This window comes from Ictidomys tridecemlineatus, chromosome 10 (genome assembly GCF_052094955.1).
Source record: "Ictidomys tridecemlineatus isolate mIctTri1 chromosome 10, mIctTri1.hap1, whole genome shotgun sequence".
Taxonomy (NCBI): domain Eukaryota; kingdom Metazoa; phylum Chordata; class Mammalia; order Rodentia; family Sciuridae; genus Ictidomys; species Ictidomys tridecemlineatus.
Window position 1 is genome coordinate 34,718,554 of NC_135486.1, and position 16,627 is coordinate 34,735,180.

At 47.7% G+C, this 16,627-nt stretch overlaps 1 protein-coding gene across 7 annotated transcripts in view; it reads left to right on the top strand.

Annotated features, from left to right (window-relative positions):
* Srgap2 (SLIT-ROBO Rho GTPase activating protein 2) overlaps positions 1-11,750 on the top strand; it is a 242,166-nt gene extending 230,416 nt beyond the window's left edge. For 4 of the 7 annotated variants that reach the window (XM_005329485.5, XM_021729234.3, XM_078022710.1 and 1 more), the window contains 4 exons: positions 570-750; positions 2,282-2,428; positions 6,030-6,354; positions 8,459-11,750. In XM_005329485.5, coding sequence (XP_005329542.1) covers positions 570-750; positions 2,282-2,428; positions 6,030-6,354; positions 8,459-8,842 — 1,037 coding nt within the window. In that variant the 3' untranslated portion in view covers positions 8,843-11,750. Of the gene's footprint in view, positions 1-569; positions 751-1,523; positions 2,429-3,176; positions 3,555-6,029; positions 6,355-6,977; positions 7,073-8,458 lie in introns of those variants that run through there. The other 3 variants (XM_021729235.3, XM_021729238.3, XM_040277570.2) reach the window with 3 other exon arrangements.
* Positions 11,751-16,627: the final 4,877 nt, after the last annotated feature.

A 16,627-nucleotide genomic window follows, 5' to 3' on the forward strand; every position in this document is an offset into this window, starting at 1 on the left:
TACTGGGGATGATAGATAACATAAATAAATTACTTAAAATGTAGTATAATTATTGGAGTGATTATATATGATTATATAATCAAAAGATAAATAAGTCTTTAAAATATAGTACAAGTTTGGGGGGAGGTGTTTGTTTTTGTAGCAAGGATTGAACCCAGAGTCTCTTAACCACTATGCCAGGTCCCCAGTTCTTTTTTATTTTTTATTCAGAGACAGGGTCTCACTGAGTTGCTTAGGGCCTCAGACTCTGGGATTACAGCTGTGTGCCACCACACCCCACCAGTGCAAGTTTGATGACCTGAATCATCATAAAGAAGAATCAACGTAAAGGGTTATGTTTACACCATAGAAGTTGCCAGAGAAAGCAGAGCCTTAATGTGTTTCATCAGGGAGAGAGAAGGGGATTCCAGGTGGAAGAGACAGACCATGTGCATGGGAGTCACATGCTTCGTATATCACCCTGGGTTATCTCCCACCACAGAGCTGGTCCAGCTCATTGGGCTTTTCCACCAGTTTCCTGAATCTGTAGGTCCCAACAATATGTGTTACCTTCTTTTCTGCCCTCTCAGAGTGTGAGCCCATCGAGGCCATTGCCAAGTTTGACTACGTGGGCCGGACAGCCCGAGAACTGTCCTTCAAGAAGGGGGCATCCTTGCTGCTTTACCAGCGGGCTTCTGATGACTGGTGGGAAGGCCGGCACAATGGCATCGATGGACTCATCCCCCATCAGTACATCGTTGTCCAAGACACGTACGTTGGGCCCTGGCATCTTTGGGGTGGTCCCAGGCAGCACTGTGGGAGTGAGATGTCAATTCCAGAGCCATGGGAGTATGAGGGAGACCACCCCAAGGGAAACCAATGCAGTTCCAAGGTTTACAGTTCCTTGAAGGGGGTCCCCCCCCAACTCCATGGAGAATTTTTTAAATCTCTCCACTTTTTGTTTCCTTTTTAAGTCACCCCCTGATCCGTTTGGTTTAGAGACCTGCCAGCCATTGTTCATCCGCATTTATACCTGATGAGTGATAATGTGGACTTTTTATTTGTCCACCTACATTTCCTTTTTTGGAAAGATTAGGATGGGAAAACATTTTCACTTCTCTGTCCTTCTTTGAAGGAAATATGTGCACTCCATCTGCTAAGCTATTGGTGGCACTTTTTTACCTGTAAATGAAAATAAGGAGTTACTTTCTAGGAAAAATGTAGCTTAACCAGCTTTGTGGAAGTGACCTAGTTCCCTTAACCTGGATGAGGTTGACTTGGGGAAAGATGGGGCATACAGGGAAAAGGATGTCAGGAAACCATGGTTGCTCATTGGATCAACGTATCCAGTGAGGTCCCAGAGAGATCTCGTTGGATGGGCTATTCCCACTCTTTGAAGCAGTGTCTCCTGAGCAGGAAATAATATCCCCTGTGGCCCACCCACACCTGCCTCCCTGTCCCTTGCCCTGCCTCCGCCCCCCATTCATTTCCCCCAGAAACAGTGTCACTGTTTTTAGTCCTTCCCTTAATATTATTTTTTAAAGGTTGATATCCTGAGTGAGTCTGCACCCTCCCAGCCTCTCCCTGGCTCGTTCTGCGGGGAAATCCTCCCTCTGTTGATAACATCGCAAACCTGGTGGCGATCTTTGCGTGGACAGGACCCTCCCAAATTTAGCATTATGACTTCACTACAGGATGGAGAGAAGATGAATTGTGGGGGAGAAGGGGCTTTCTTTGTCATCAGTAGCCAGAGGGGCCAGGAGAGCAGTGGAGAGACCTGGGACCGGCTTGGACGCTCTAAGCGAGGCTAGATGTGCTGCGACAAAAGTGTGGCCCTGTGGCCATGTCCTGCCTCAACGCCGGCATCTCCAGAGCCACCGCAGAGCTGACTGTCCTTACCCGGCAGTGCTCGAGACCTCAGCAGATAAACCACAACCTGGACTTCTGCCTCCTTCAGGAGGTGGCCCCCAGCACGGCCACCCCAGGAAAGCAGCATGGGGTAGAAGGCAGATGCCTCGAAGCCAGGTGTCCCCTAGCCAAGCTCTCCTGAGGAGCTGAGGATCCCACGAACTCAGCGGATTATTTATTTTTATTTAAACAACCTGACCCTCCGAAGGCCTTTAGGTTTCCTCGCCTGTGCTCACAGAGCTCGCCCCGCTAGGTGTCGCTGCTGCCTCAGAGCCGTGTGGGGTCGCGTGTGTGTGTGTGTGTGTGTCCGGGGGGCCATCTTGCCGATTTAACACTGCTTTTTGTGTTGTTGTTGTTTTCCCTCTTCCCTGCCTGCCTGCCCCTTCTCCCCCAGCGAGGACGGTGTCGTGGAGAGGTCCAGCCCCAAGTCTGAAATTGAGGTCATTTCTGAGCCACCTGAAGAAAAGGTGACAGCCAGAGCGGGGGCCAGCTGTCCCAGTGGGGGTCATGTAGCCGATATTTACCTTGCAAACATCAACAAGTAAGCTCTGCTTTTCATTTTCTGCTCCCCTGTACAACGCGCACCACCCAGCCTCACCCCTGACCTCACCCCTCCATTCCCGCAATGCGCACAGGGCTCCCAGCTCCCAGGCCTAATGCTTTGCATGTGTTCATTGCTGCTGCAAGGCGACAGGCCTATGGAGACTTGCACAGGCCTGGGGACAGGCCAGGTCTTCAGCTAGCTGCCCTCATGCTGTGGAAGGATGTTCTACTATGTGTTCCCTCAGTGTCTGTCCACCCAGGCCCTCCTGGTATATGGCTAAAACTCTGGCCAAAACTTTGGTCACTATATGCAACTTCGTTTTCTACTATTTCTTAGAGGTGCCTTCTCTTTTCCAATTCTTACTCAAATAATAGTGTGCGATGTCTTTCTTCACCCTTGTTTGTCTGAAGATTCAGTCTTGTGTGTCTTCTGCCTGGCTAATGTTATGCCAGGTGGACTTATTTAGATTTCACGTGTCTTGTTTCTCCCCATGTTCTGCATTCACTCTTTTGGGGGAGAGAGGAGCACTGTGCCCCCAGGAAAGCTTTGTTCTGAGCTCTTTATTCATTGTGTGACCCCTAGTGCCCTTTTCTTCTGCCCTTTCACACCAAGAGAAATAATGTTCCTTCCCCACCCCCTGTTGCTTCAGCCCTGTGTATTAGCATCCCTAGCAATCCCCTTGCAGATGCCCACCTCTGTCCAGCAGGCTCTTACCTCTGACCCCCAGCTTTCATTGTGCCATTAGCAACATCCAGGGGTTTTAACTCCACCCACTCCCAAGCTGGCTGTCTAGAGGGATTCCACGCCCCCGCCTGGCCTGCGTGCTGCTGCCTCCCCGGGAGGCATTCAGGTTATTGGAGAACTAATCTCATCTCAAGGGGCCAGACAACAAGTCCCAAAGCCTACAGACCTCTTTCCGCCAGACCCTGAAACTTGGCCCAGAGCCAGCAGGATGACAAGCCCCAGGGCGCTCCTGATGAATATGGATTGGAGATGATGTACAGTTTTTATTCCCCTCTGGCTTTGGAGGAATGAAATGATTTGCACTTTGAAAACCTGTTAACGTAGCCTCTGGACACTGAGACTGGAAGGAGAATAAAAGATACTTGTTGTTTTTAAACTACACCAGGTTACCAGATCTCTTGGCTTTCTTCCAACCAGACGGTAGCAGGGGGAGTGGTTGGGACACGTGGCTCTTTTCCATCTCTTTCACCCTCAAGTTCATAAAGTAGTTTATTCAGATCACTTACTCTGTGTAGTTATAATTTAATTCAGGCCAGTAAAAAATTGAGGATTTTATACTTCCCTCCAGCATACTGCCATTCTGGGAGGGCAACTAGTAAAAAATAACTGTGAGCTAATCACATTTTTCTCCTTATTTACAAGTCTGTGTTAATTATAAGCCTATACTCATAAGGTTGTAAGCTTATTATTAAGCCAGAAAGCAAGGCAGGGTTGGTGGAGGTAGTCAGATATTTAGTTAGGTACTTTAAAAATTTTTTTTTGGCAGTACCAGGGATTAAACCCAGGACCTCTCACATTCTGGTCAAATGCTTTACCACCGACTACATCCACAGACCTAGGTACATATTTTTAAGACATCACATTATATTTGATGCCACTTGTACAAAAGAATTATAGAGAGGGATGACAGAAACAGTCTAAGAGGAACATCTGGTAGAAAGTCAAAGTGGTTTCCTTGAACTCCTTACTTAGTAATATCAGAATCTCATGATGAAGTTCTTAGAGGACAAGCCTCTGTCACCATGGCCTTCCCAGGCCTACTCAGACACCAGCCAGTCAGTTGGTGTCTGAGGGACAGCCCCCAGCATGGCTGGTCCTTAGGAATTAGTCTGTGCCTCCTCGCCCCATCACTCCTTCCAAGCTCCTTCCATTCCTTGAGTGCCCTGGGTTCTCTCTCCCCCTCCGCCTTCACATCTGCTGACCACTCTCACCAGGTCAGCTCCTCCTCTCCCTTCAAGACTCATGCCAAAGATTTGTCTCATGGGGGAAGCCCTTGTGACACCCCTGATTTCCCCAGGGCTGAGTTAGATGCCCTTGGTCTGTACCCCAAAAGTGCTTAACTGGTTCCACACTGAGCTCTCTGGAACCAACAACTCTTGTCTTCCTCATCTTTATGTCCCCAGGGCCTGACTGGGGACACAGTGTGCTGCAGTCACTCCTGTAAATCTGCCTGTTCAGCAGATTTAAGCTTGTGAGTCAGCCATCCTTGAATGGAAAGAGAAAATCAGAAAGGAGTTATTAGGGTGTGGCATTTTGATTTAACTGCGCACATTTATTAAGCATCAGCTATTGTGCTGAGCAGAAGTACTGGCTATTCAGAGCCAAATCAGACATGGCCCCCAGTGTCAGAGCCACCGTCTAGCAAGATAAAGATTGTATGGAGCTGTAGCTAAAAAGCAGAGTTGTGGATGCTCAGAGGAGCAGGGAAGGAGAGAGCCATTATTTCTATAGTTGGAGTTAGTGATGTCAGAGAAAAAATTTTGCAGAGGTGGGCTCATTTCAGAAGAGCTTTCTAAGAGTCTGAGAATATCCTTTTTCCACTTGAGAACGGCTGACTCATGAGGTTAGAAATGCCGAGCAGGCAGATATTACATAGAACGGCTGCGATGTACCAGGTCTCCAGCTAGGCTTCAGGTCCACAAAGATGAGGGAAACCTCAGCAATGAACACAACCAGGACTGGCTTAGAGCACCAGCCCTGCCTCATAGACTCTCTTCTCTGCAGAGTCCTGCCTCGCCTCCTTCCACCCCAGTCTCCCTTAATAGATTCAAAATCAGAGCTGCCCAGCTGCTCTCTGAACCAGCAGCTTCATGGCTTCTTAGATTAGATCCTTTAAAATCCGATTCCAAGACAAAATGAAAATATTTAGTATCAGGCAACACCCATAGAAGATTCTGCCAAGTCATTTCATTCAAGAGCTTTAGTGGTGTGAAACAGATTGGCCCAGAGTGAGGGTTCAGCCCAGCACTGGGTGACATAGGAGTCATGTGGCTATCTTTCCACCGGAAAAAAATGCACACACTGGGCCCTGAGTCTGCAACATTGAAGCCGGTTGAAACATCTGTCCCATGTCTGCAGAATAAGCACCAGCAGCCTCTTGCCTCAGCCCAAAATGATTACAGTTTTGCTGTAGTTGGACCAAGAGACAAGCTAAAATCTGGAAGTGTTAACTCTCCTCTTCCCAGCTATTGCCCACTTCCTTGGTGATGGTGAGACATTTCCTACCTGGGGCATTAGGTTTCTGTTCAAAGCAGGTAATGGAGTGGGTCTTTCCATGATTCTTTCTCCCATCAAAAATATTCCCTTAATCAGAAGTTTTTTCTGACAGCACCTTTCAGACACTCAAAGCCCAAACCTCCAAGTAAGTATCCATTTCTCCTTTACCCAGGTGGGGGTGGCAGGGTACAGACACTTTGGAGAAGGGCAAAGAAGGCGGAACTGAGAAGAAATGGGGACTCTGTGTGCCTCTCCTTCCAGAAGTACCTTGATGCCAACATCTGCCCCCCTCACCCATCCTATCTTCCTTGGAGCCAGGGCTCCCTGATCACCCTGCCCTTTCTGTTTGTGATTGAAGGCAAAGGAAGCGTCCAGAATCTGGGAGCATCCGGAAAACATTTCGGAGTGACAGCCATGGGCTGAGCAGTTCCCTGACTGACTCCTCCTCCCCGGGGGTGGGGGCTAGCTGCCGCCCGTCCTCCCAGCCCATCATGAGCCAGAGTCTCCCCAAGGAAGGGCCAGATAAGTGTTCCATCAGTGGGCACGGGAGCCTCAATTCCATCAGTCGCCACTCATCCCTGAAAAATCGGTTAGACAGTCCACAGATCCGGAAGACTGCCACAGCGGGAAGGTCAAAAAGCTTCAATAACCATCGGCCCATGGACCCTGAGGTCATTGCACAGGTAAGTGCTGGCTCCTGGACAAGCGGTTAGCATGAGTCCACACCTGTCACTACTACTTGGGCAGTCCATGTTAATTATGACAGGACCTGAGACAGAATGATGCTTTGTGCCTGCTATTCAGGGACTCTTGGACATGTGGACCTCATAAGACCATTTGCCCAGCAATTGTCTGTCCCTCTCTGCCCAGCAAGAACTTGAAGTTAAGAGCAAAAAATTCTGGTTTCTTTTTCATAACCTATTTGCAAGCCTACTCATTTTAAAATGAGTGAGAATGTTTTGATAGAGCATTCAGCCCAATTTATGGGTCTTAAGACCCTGGTAGACTTTCAGGAAGCTACCTGAGGGTTCAGGCTCAGGAACAGTTCTGGCTCTATTTGTATATCTCTGCCCATTCCCCTTATTCCATTTCCTCAAACTGATCTGATATGTAGTCAGTAGATGATCGGTCCACAACCAGATTCTGGTCTTAAATACTCAGAAATATTCTGACACTGGAAGCTCAAGTACTAGAAAGGTTTCCAGCCACAGGCTCCAAATGCAGGGGGACCTGAACTCCCTGATTGTAGGATCTTCATTCACGTCTGTACCACACTGATGACTCTCTGTTTTCCATGAAATATTAGAGATCCAACCCCATCTCTAAAAATCCGACTACCCGGGCCACTCCAGCCAGTTCTTTCAGACGTCTCTCCCAACTATATACTTTTCATTAGACCAGGTAGGAACTAAGGGCTCATTGTCGCCTTCTGTGTCTCAACTGGGTTGAGATGCTCCTCACCCATCCTCCAGGGGCAATAGCGGCTGGTTGTGGTCTCTATTGATTTTGTTGGTGCTCTGCTGAAGGAACTGTACTGGTTAGCCCAGTGTTGAGCTCTGGGCCTGAGATGTCTTGCTTTGCTGGCCTTCTGTTCTGTGCCTGTGTGCCTCCTGTGTGCTGCCTTGCCCCATGGGACTCCTCCCTGGTCCTTCCTTTTCCAGACATTAATAGGAATGTCAGAAAAGCTGCACAGTGGGAAAGACTCTAGTTGCAGAGTGAGACCAAGGTGTGAGAGCATTTAGAAGATTTGAGAGAGCTGAGGATGTGGCTCAATGGTGGAGCGCTTGCCTAGCATGTGTGAGGTCCTGGGTTCAAATCCCAGTACTGAAAAAAAAAAAAGTTTGAGAGTGTCATAGGGATAAGTGAAACTGAATCATAGTCAAGAGAAAACATGGAAACATGGATCACTCCATAGGATAAAGAAACTTTAATGGGGACTTTGCTTGGAACATCCAATCTTTCATATGAGTTTCATCCCAAGAAGGAGCCCTAGTGGTGGTTTGGGTGCCAGACACAAGTTTGTGGGGAGGGTGGTGGGGAGTTAGGAGGTCTTCCTGGGAGGCAGCTGGCTTACATAAAAAGGTTCTTTGGTTCTTTAATCCTGGGCTAGGACTGCTATTTCCTAAGATCTGGAGTGTTCCATTGATTTGCAGGTGATTCACCTATGTGGGCTTTGGCTCCCCCTCCTGGCTACTCTTTGGTTCCCCTTTCATGGTGGTGGGTAGAAGGAAATGGTTTCAGTTTGGACACCCATGATTGAAGGGTGGGGGTTGTCCTGATTAATCTAGGCTTTGGGACTCTACCCTGCCCCAGAGGAAGAAGGACTAATCCTCTTAACCTTTGGCGTTGAAGTTCAAGAAAATAAAGATCATACTTCATCTCTACCCCTCTTTAAAAATTATTTACCATGTACACTTTCAAACATATACAAAAATAGGGAGGATTGGATAATAAATCTCTGTGTGCTTACAACCCAACTCCTGGCCACTCTTAGTTCATCCACCCCCAGGATTATATATATTTTATGCATAAAAGCCAAGAACTCTAGTTAAAAATCAGCTCTACCACTCTTTCTACAAGGAAAAAAAAAAACCATGACAGTAAAAATCTCTCTGTCTCCCTTTCCCTACATTCTGAGCATTCATACGTTCAAGGAGTTTGGCCAAGTCAAATAATCTAGACATTTTATGGTTGGTTTCTTCGTGACTTGTCCTATCCAATTGAAATAGGATCCTTGGGGACTTGTCTCTTCATTTGTCTCACCTCCTACTTTTTCCTGGTTTGCAGGATATTGAGGCAACAATGAACTCTGCCTTGAATGAGCTGCGGGAGCTGGAGAGGCAGAGCAGCGTCAAGCACACCCCTGATGTGGTCCTGGACACCTTGGAGCCCCTCAAAACCTCCCCAGTGGTGGCCCCCACATCAGAGCCCTCCAGCCCCCTGCACACCCAGCTCCTCAAGGACCCTGAGCCTGCCTTCCAGCGCAGCGCCAGTACTGCTGGGGACATCGCCTGCGCCTTTCGGCCTGTCAAGTCTGTCAAGATGGCTGCCCCAGTCAAACCACCAGCCACGCGGCCCAAGCCCACCGTCTTCCCCAAAACAAATGCCACTAGCCCTGGTGTCAACTCATCAGCTTCCCCACAGTCCACTGACAAGTCTTGTACTGTCTGAGGGGTATAATTTAATTGTTCTAGACAAGGGGACTATAGGGACTGACTGTTATTAAAATCTTCCTATTTAACTAGCTTGGGGACTTCAGTTGAAAAATTAGATTCTAAGTTGTTCTTGCAGGAATTAGCCTCCCCATCTCCCAAAACCTTGAGAATGAAGCCCTCGTTACCGCCTTTCCCTTCCCTTCCCATCGCCCTCTGCTTACCCCAGTCGTCATAATCCAGCCAGCTGCAGTTCGTACCATTCTTAGGTTAGCCAGAGACAGAGTTTTTCATTATCAGGTCACTGTGAAGTCTGGCAAGGCAAGTCATGAGGACATGAACTCCATCTCAGTCCCCTTGGACCACAGGGGATGCCTTGACCAGGTGGTTGGCCCCGGCCTCCAGCTTTCAGTGGCATCTTATTTTGGGTACTGATTATTAAGAAGCATATATAGTCCATTCTTCATTTTACACACACACACACACACGCACACGCACACGCACACACAGGTTTTTCTGGTCTCTGGCACGTGTTGCTTCTCCCTCCTGGTCAGTCTCTTTGTAAGTTATTATATGGCAGTTCATATAAGAGCCACCAGGGGTCTCTGTTTCCGTTACAAACTTTGTTCTGTCTGGGCCAGAGAACTTAGCATTTGAAATCTCTCCAAATTTAGCAGGATGGGACAATTCTGTAATCTGTGTTGGGGTGGGGACTTTCTCTCTGTCTTCTTTCTATTGCTGTGAGTTGGTCACTGGTGTTTGCTTTTGCTCTCCTCCATCCTGTAGAAGTACATCCCAATCTTATTAAGGAGCTTTTAAAAGTTTTTTCTGAATGTATAGTCTTTTCTCGGGGTTCCTGTCATTGTCTCTGATGGACCATTTTCCATTTAAGACATTTTCCTATATAAGACAGTTTTATAGCTGGTTCCTTTTAGAGTAAAGAGTCTTAAAGTTTTATTGTGTTTATGGCAGGTTTGAAAAAAGGTAAGAAATGGGTCCTTCTTCCACTTTTTTCGGGCACTTAAAACATAAAATTCATTATTCTATTTAAAAATTAGGTTCCACTTTGCTAATCCAGAAATTTTTCCCAAATGTAAACTTATTTTACATTTACCCCTTGGTTTGGTTATTTTATAAGGTCTCTCTCCAGGGACCAACAGGGGCATGTAGAGCCCTAGTTAGATTAAGAGAGACCCTGCCCCTTAAGACCAGTTTTCATTTATTTAAACAGGATAAGTAAGGGAACTTTTGACTTCACAGAGTCCTCCCAAGGCCAGAATCTAAAGAAAATTAAAAATCAGATGCTGCATCTTTTGGCCTTTTCCTGGTTCCCCTCCAAAATGTAAAACCGATACCCTTATTTGCTCTAAACCTGGTGCATGTCTTGGTTCCTCTAGCGTCACACTGCCCCAGGAATACCAGGACTGGGGACATCCATTTCGCAGGCTTGTAAGTCGCAGCTATTTAAAGCTAAAACTCATTCCTCCTCTTTGTTTTCTAGCTTGAAAACCCCACTTTTATGTTAGCCTTATGATTTTCTGTAGTCCAGGAGAGATGGTGGGTTACCATTCAGTAGTAAAATCAGAGTGTTCTTGTCTTTGACCTAGAAGAGATCCTTTTTGGACCAACATGTGCAGTTGGTAGTTGGATCTATGGAAAGTGGTAGGTGCTTCTCATCCTATTGAAGGGAAAGGAGAGCCTGGGGGCAGGGTGGGGGGCATTAATGAGAAGGATAACCTGTGACCCCAGAGAACTCTAGAACCCCTTCAGGAAAGCGTGTCAGCCTGTAAGAAGCAACCCACAGTCTTTTAGATTTCAGTCTTTTTTGCTCTTTAGTGGCCTGTTCTTGTCTTGACTTCAACTTCACAGGTTCTAAGTCAAGGGGGCTTTCACACCTAAGGATCTATTTTCTTACTGAAAATAAAGATCCACCCTTCACTTGACATTCCTTTTAATCCAACTGAACAAAATTGGTTCTCATACTCACTCTTTCCCCCTCTCTCCAAAACCCTCCCTTCTAAGAAAGTAAAAGCAAAGCTTTCTTAATGACAGCATTTTGGGCCTGTTCTGTTGCTCTTGCCTTATTTCTCTTTCAACCCTGTACATGAATTGTGTTTGCCATCCCCTTGGTCAGTGTCCATCTGCTGATTTGCATCATGAACTGAACAGTGTGAGTGGTCACCTACTAAACCCAACTCTGGGAGCCAAGCTGTCTTCCCCATCTCTGGTGCTCCTGACACCTGCGAGATGGTCCTGTCGAGGGGACTAGAAACCGTTAGGAGGAGAGTCCTTCTCGGCAGAGCTTACTGCAGTCAACTGGAATTGAGGTTGCACACTGTGATTTTACACCGAAAAGCCAAAAGGAGCTGGTCACCCAAGGCCTGGGGAGACCAGTCGTCCTCAGATCCGCTTGCCGAAACCAGCATGATGCTTCAAAGAGCCCCGCTTTGCCCCTTGTGGCATGGATCCTTTTCCTGGTGTGGACTTTGAAGGGTCAGTCTTTGAGGAAAGGGGTGGGGGCGGCCACCAGCATCCCAATTTGGAAAATAGAGGAGTTTGCAGCCAGCAGCCTGTAAACTGGAAACACTGGTCTCAGCCAACCTCCTCAGGGCGCCCTGGTTTCTCCCCAAGGAGGTGAGGAGCAGTGACACCAGCGCCAGGAGGAACAGACCACTGGAAGGGCTGGTGTCCATGGACTTCACGTTCAGAAGAGAAGTTAGATCTTCCAGGGAATCGCAATGTTGTGGCGTCTGACTTGTATGTCATGTTTGTGTAAAATGGTATATTCTTTAAAATAGTGTTGATAACTGGAATATTGTATGTATGCTTGGAGATGCTTTGTGTGAACCTAAGACTGTCACTCAACAGATGTTGGATTGGGGAAAATCCAAAGCACAACTTCAAAATAAAATACATTTTTAGGTTTCGATGCTGCAGTTCATATCCCCTTCCCCACTCCCTGCAATTTCTGAGTCAGGAATACAACGACCCAGAAAGAATTGTGATTTGTTCATGCAAACAGCCTGCCAGGCAACAGGAAGGATGAGGTGACCTTAGATCCAGCCACCTTCTCTCTCCCCCACCAAGGCATAGCAGCATTACATTTAGAATGTGGATTTTCTCCCCCCAGCATTTCCATTTAGCCCAGGTGTGGAACTTAAGAGATTTGTAAACCATTGGGCAGTCTGTTGCCATGAGAACCGTTTCCTTCCTCCACTTTCCCTGTTATCAGTGAGGACTGTTCTCATTTCTATCTTTAGTCAGAATCTCCCACTTGGAGGAACGAGGCCTGAGACGCTGATTGGAAATTTTGCCAGCTAAGGGAAGCCAGAGGTTCTTTTTCTGCCACAACCAGAGCCCTGAGTCCTTCTGCCATTGGCCCATCCCTGCATCTGGGGGAAGGGCTAACCAACATATCTGACTGCTGGTGGGGTGGAGGATACCAGGCCTGCTTTCTCTCCTATAGATTTGGATTTAACAAAGTCAAAGGGAAAAGTTATTCAAAGGTAACAATTTAATGCTTCCTGGCCATGAGATGAACAGTTTGAGTCTACCATGCACTCCTGCCTGGGTGTGCTGCCAAAGGCCCAAAGCAACTGATTGTAGACTGGCTCCCTGGAGGCTTCACTTCCTACAAGAGGAGGAACTGGGTCTGCAGGTAGGGTATTCTTGGGGTTTTTGTATGTTTCGGTGATAGTGGGATTGAACTCAAGGGTGCTTTACCTCTGAGCCACATCCCCACCCTTTTTATTTCTTATTTAGAGGCAGGGTCTCACTGAGTTGCTTAGGGCCTCACTAAGCTACTGAAGCTGGCTTTGAACTTGCCATCCTCCAGCCTCAGCCTCCCCAGCTGCTGGGATTACAGGTGTGAGCCACCCTGCCCAGCACCTTCATGGTCTTCTAGGGATTTAATCACTGCCATCTGCTAGTTGTTCTTCTTGTATTCAGCTCTGTCATGCCCTTCCAACCTGATGCCTCTCCCACTTCCCCACTTAAATGGAATAGCTACATCTTGAGATTCTCTTGCTGGGCGCTTGGCCTTGGGAAGGTCAAAGCTAAGGCTGCTCCACCACCCTGTGATATGAATGAGTTCCCCCTCCCAGCATAGGTGGATGGAGGTAGAGTGGGAGTGGGGGACTGGAGCACTTGTGTAGCTAGGAGATGGAGCAGTTCTTAGGCTGTGAGCGGAGGACCAAAGAGACTTTAGAGAGTCCTAAGGTAAAGGCTGTGCTTTGGATCCTCTTCTATATATTCTGACAGAAGCTTGATGGAAGTGGGGGAGGGGCACTGAACAATCTAAAAAGCAATCCCATTTCACCTAGATTTAAACCAGAAAAGGAGACCAGGTGGGTATTAGTTTAGGAAACAGTATCAAAAGATTATCTAATCTAAACCATGCACGGTGGCACATGCCTGTAATCCCAGAGACTCAGGAGGCTAAGGCAGGATTGGGAGTTCAAAGTCATCCTCAGAAATTTTAGTGAGGCCCTAAACAACTCAGTAAGACACTGTCTAATAAAATATTAAAAAGGGCTGGGAAGGTGGCTCATTGGTTAAGTGTCCCTGGGTTCAACCCCCAGTACCAAAAAAAAAAAAAGCTAATCTAAATGTTTATTTAGTTATAGGAAGTTTCCTTTTACCCAGAAATTAACCTTGTCGGACTACATATGACAAAGACTCAATAACTAGCCAACTGACAAACTTTAAGCCTCACCCTTCTACAAGCACCGCCATACAGTATTGCCTAGGAAAAACAGGACCGGAGCTAGAGAGGAAAAATGTGTTAATACGTGATAAGCAAAAGAAGCAACATGACAAGATAACACGAGTGCGTGCTGGGGTGGGTCAAGAAGACCATTGTGGCAGGAAGGGAGTGTTGTTAGGAAACCAAGAATTCTGCCTGGGCTGGCAAGACTGAGTTGACTCGTACACATCGGTGTGGAACAAATTTAGGAGCTACTACCTTATAGATGTATTCAAACTCTTGAGAGTCCCTGGAAGAATCTGTAAATGAGAAGGTCCCAACAATTAGAAATCCAGCAGGGGGGAAGGACCAAAAGAGACAGAAGAAGCAAGGCATGGGGAAGTAGGTGGTTGGGAGAACACTTATCGCAGAAACAAGAGAAAGCGGTGTAGACCAGGAGAGAGGGACCAACTTGAGTGCCAGTGGGGTAAAGTGAGACTGGCATAGAAGGTAGTGACCTGGACAAGAGTATTTTAGTAGAGGAGAAATTAATCTAGGTGGCATGGATTGAGCAACAATGAGAGGGGAAGGGAGTTGGGAAATCTCAGCAGCTCAGCAAATGGGAAGCATCAAGATTGGTGAGAGGACCAAGTTTTTGTCCCCCAGATGGACAGAGCTGAGGCAGTTCTGCTTTATGAGCAGGACACAGCAGGACAGGAAGAAGGAGTTCGATGGAGAGAGGGGTGGGTTATAGGGACTAGGTGGAGGGGTGGCTGGGCCTGTCTCTTGGGAGGGAAGGCAGGTGTGGGTGCAGACACAGGCAGTGTGGATGTGGGGCGAGGAAGTTTTTATTGCTGCTTTTATTTCAGGGAAGTTGAAAGCAAGGTCTTTGGCTGAGAATGTGGCAGGGAATGGTGCAGAGGAGGCTTGAAGAGTCAAGAAAATGAGGAAGAAGGATGATGCAGGATGGCTCAGGGGCCAGAATTCTCCCACAGCCCCTTCCCCACAGCCTAGGGGCACCAGGTCTGTCTTCAGTGTCTGTCCCTCCTTCTGCAACAAAGCTTCTGGCCAGAGTTGACTCCTGGAGATGGCAGGGAGCAGGGCTCTGAGGCTTTGTTACACCTGCCCCTATAGGGCTCCCCTTCCACATACTGCCCTGGTTCTTCCCCTCCCCTTTAAGGCACTACACAGGTAAGTCTCTGGGAAAAACTGGTGTGGGCCACGAACGGACAGGAAAAAAAAATTTTTTTTCTTTATTTTGGTGGTTTTGGTGTTTTTAGGGCTAGCCTCAAGCACACTAAGCACAGGCACTACTGCTAAGACCCCAGACCCTATTTTTTTTTTTTAAAGGATGGGGTCTGTCTGTATTGCCCAGGCTAGCCCTGAACTCCTGGGCTCCAGTGGTCCTCCCTGTTTGGCCTCCCAAGTAGCTGGGCCTACAGGCACACACCACCAAGCCCAAAACAAGTTAATTTCTATTCAGAGCCTACCAGGTCCCAGGCACTTCATCTCATTATGCTTCACACCAACTCTTTGAAAAAGGTTGAGTGACTTGCTCAAAGTCATTGTCTCTTGCAAGGGAAGGCAGAGCCAGATGTCAGCCTCTGGGCTGATGTGGCTAGCTCCCGCCCTTCCCTCCACACCACTGCTTTGCAGAAGGTACATATGAGATTCCTTCTGCCCCCAGAGCTGCCATCAAGAAACCCACCCCCACCCTGCTAGCCCTTCCTGTCTATGGTCCTTGGGCTACCTTTGAATTGCCACTTCTATTTCTATGATTCCTCAGAGCTACTTGGGAAATGCAGTGAGGCCTCTTAGACTTCTCAGTCTTCTCTCCGGGAGGCCTGCATGTTCCAGCACCTCCCCAGACAAAATAGCAGCCACGCTGCCCAGCCAGAGCTCATTTCTTCATCTTGTCCACACAGAGCATGTGTCCCCAAAGGGATGCCCCATGAAGCTTGATCTGCCTCTAGCCCGGATCCACCTCCCCCCTTCTTTTCACAGTGCCTGAACAAGTAACCAGGCACACTCTGCCCATTATTCTGCGCCTCTGCACAGTCCTCTCTGCCTCAAACTTCTTACCTCCAACTCCCCCTTCTTTAACTCCCCTCTTTCCAAAGTTGGGTCAAGCAAACCTTCTTGACTGGCCAGCCCTTCTTGACTCCCTGCTGTCTCTCTTCTAAGAGCCACCAAATCACCATCTGCTGAAGTATATACGTTAGCACATATAAAGCACTCCCAGAACCCCTCGGAGGACACCTAATTCTCCCCTTTGCAGATCCTGAGCACATAGTGTCTGCTTTACAATGGTGCTTTACGGTTGCAATTGAAGCTGCTAGAGACACTGAAAGAGACTGGGCTTGCTAGAGAGAGGAAAGTAAGAGCGCTGATTCATCAGGGGAAAATGTGTAGCATTTAGCTTATAACGCAATCTTCAGTGGCCTAAAACAAGTTTGATTTCTCACTAAAACTAAAGGTCCCCTGTTGGCCGGCAGGGGGCGCTGTGCTTGAGAAAGTAACCCGGGACTAGACTACCACGTTTAATAGAATCTCCTTGCTGGAGGATAGGAGCTCTAGGGGGTCTTGCCGCAGCAACTAAATGCTTTGATTGGGATGTCACCTGCTTCTCTTCTTCCCCAGTCACAGAGCCAAGGAAGTTCAATTTTCCCATATGCCAAGCAGGAATACAGGGTGGAGCACTTGGCTCTCAGGAGCATTCCTACTGGCCCTGCTATGAAAACCCACAGCTGCCTTGTTATCAAGTAAATCATGTTATCAAGTAGATTGATCTGAGCAGGAGGCAGTTTGCTCTGGCTCCTGAGCTGGTGTCACTGTGGTAGGGGTGTGGCTGGCAGAGGAAACCACCAGGTGTGGCCATGGGAAAGTCCCTCCAATATTCTATAGAAACATGGAATTTCCTGGTTTTAACCATTTCTTATTCAACTGCTATCTCAGAGCTGATCAGAGCAGCACAGACCTTTCCAGCTTCCCAGGACATTTGATTCTAGGGTACTGGGTCTTGTCTGGGAAGCTGGCACACCTGCATTCCAGCCCAGCAGTCTGTGAGGATTATGGTCCAATAACTAAATGTGTGTGAGCTTCAAAACCTTCAATGCCTGT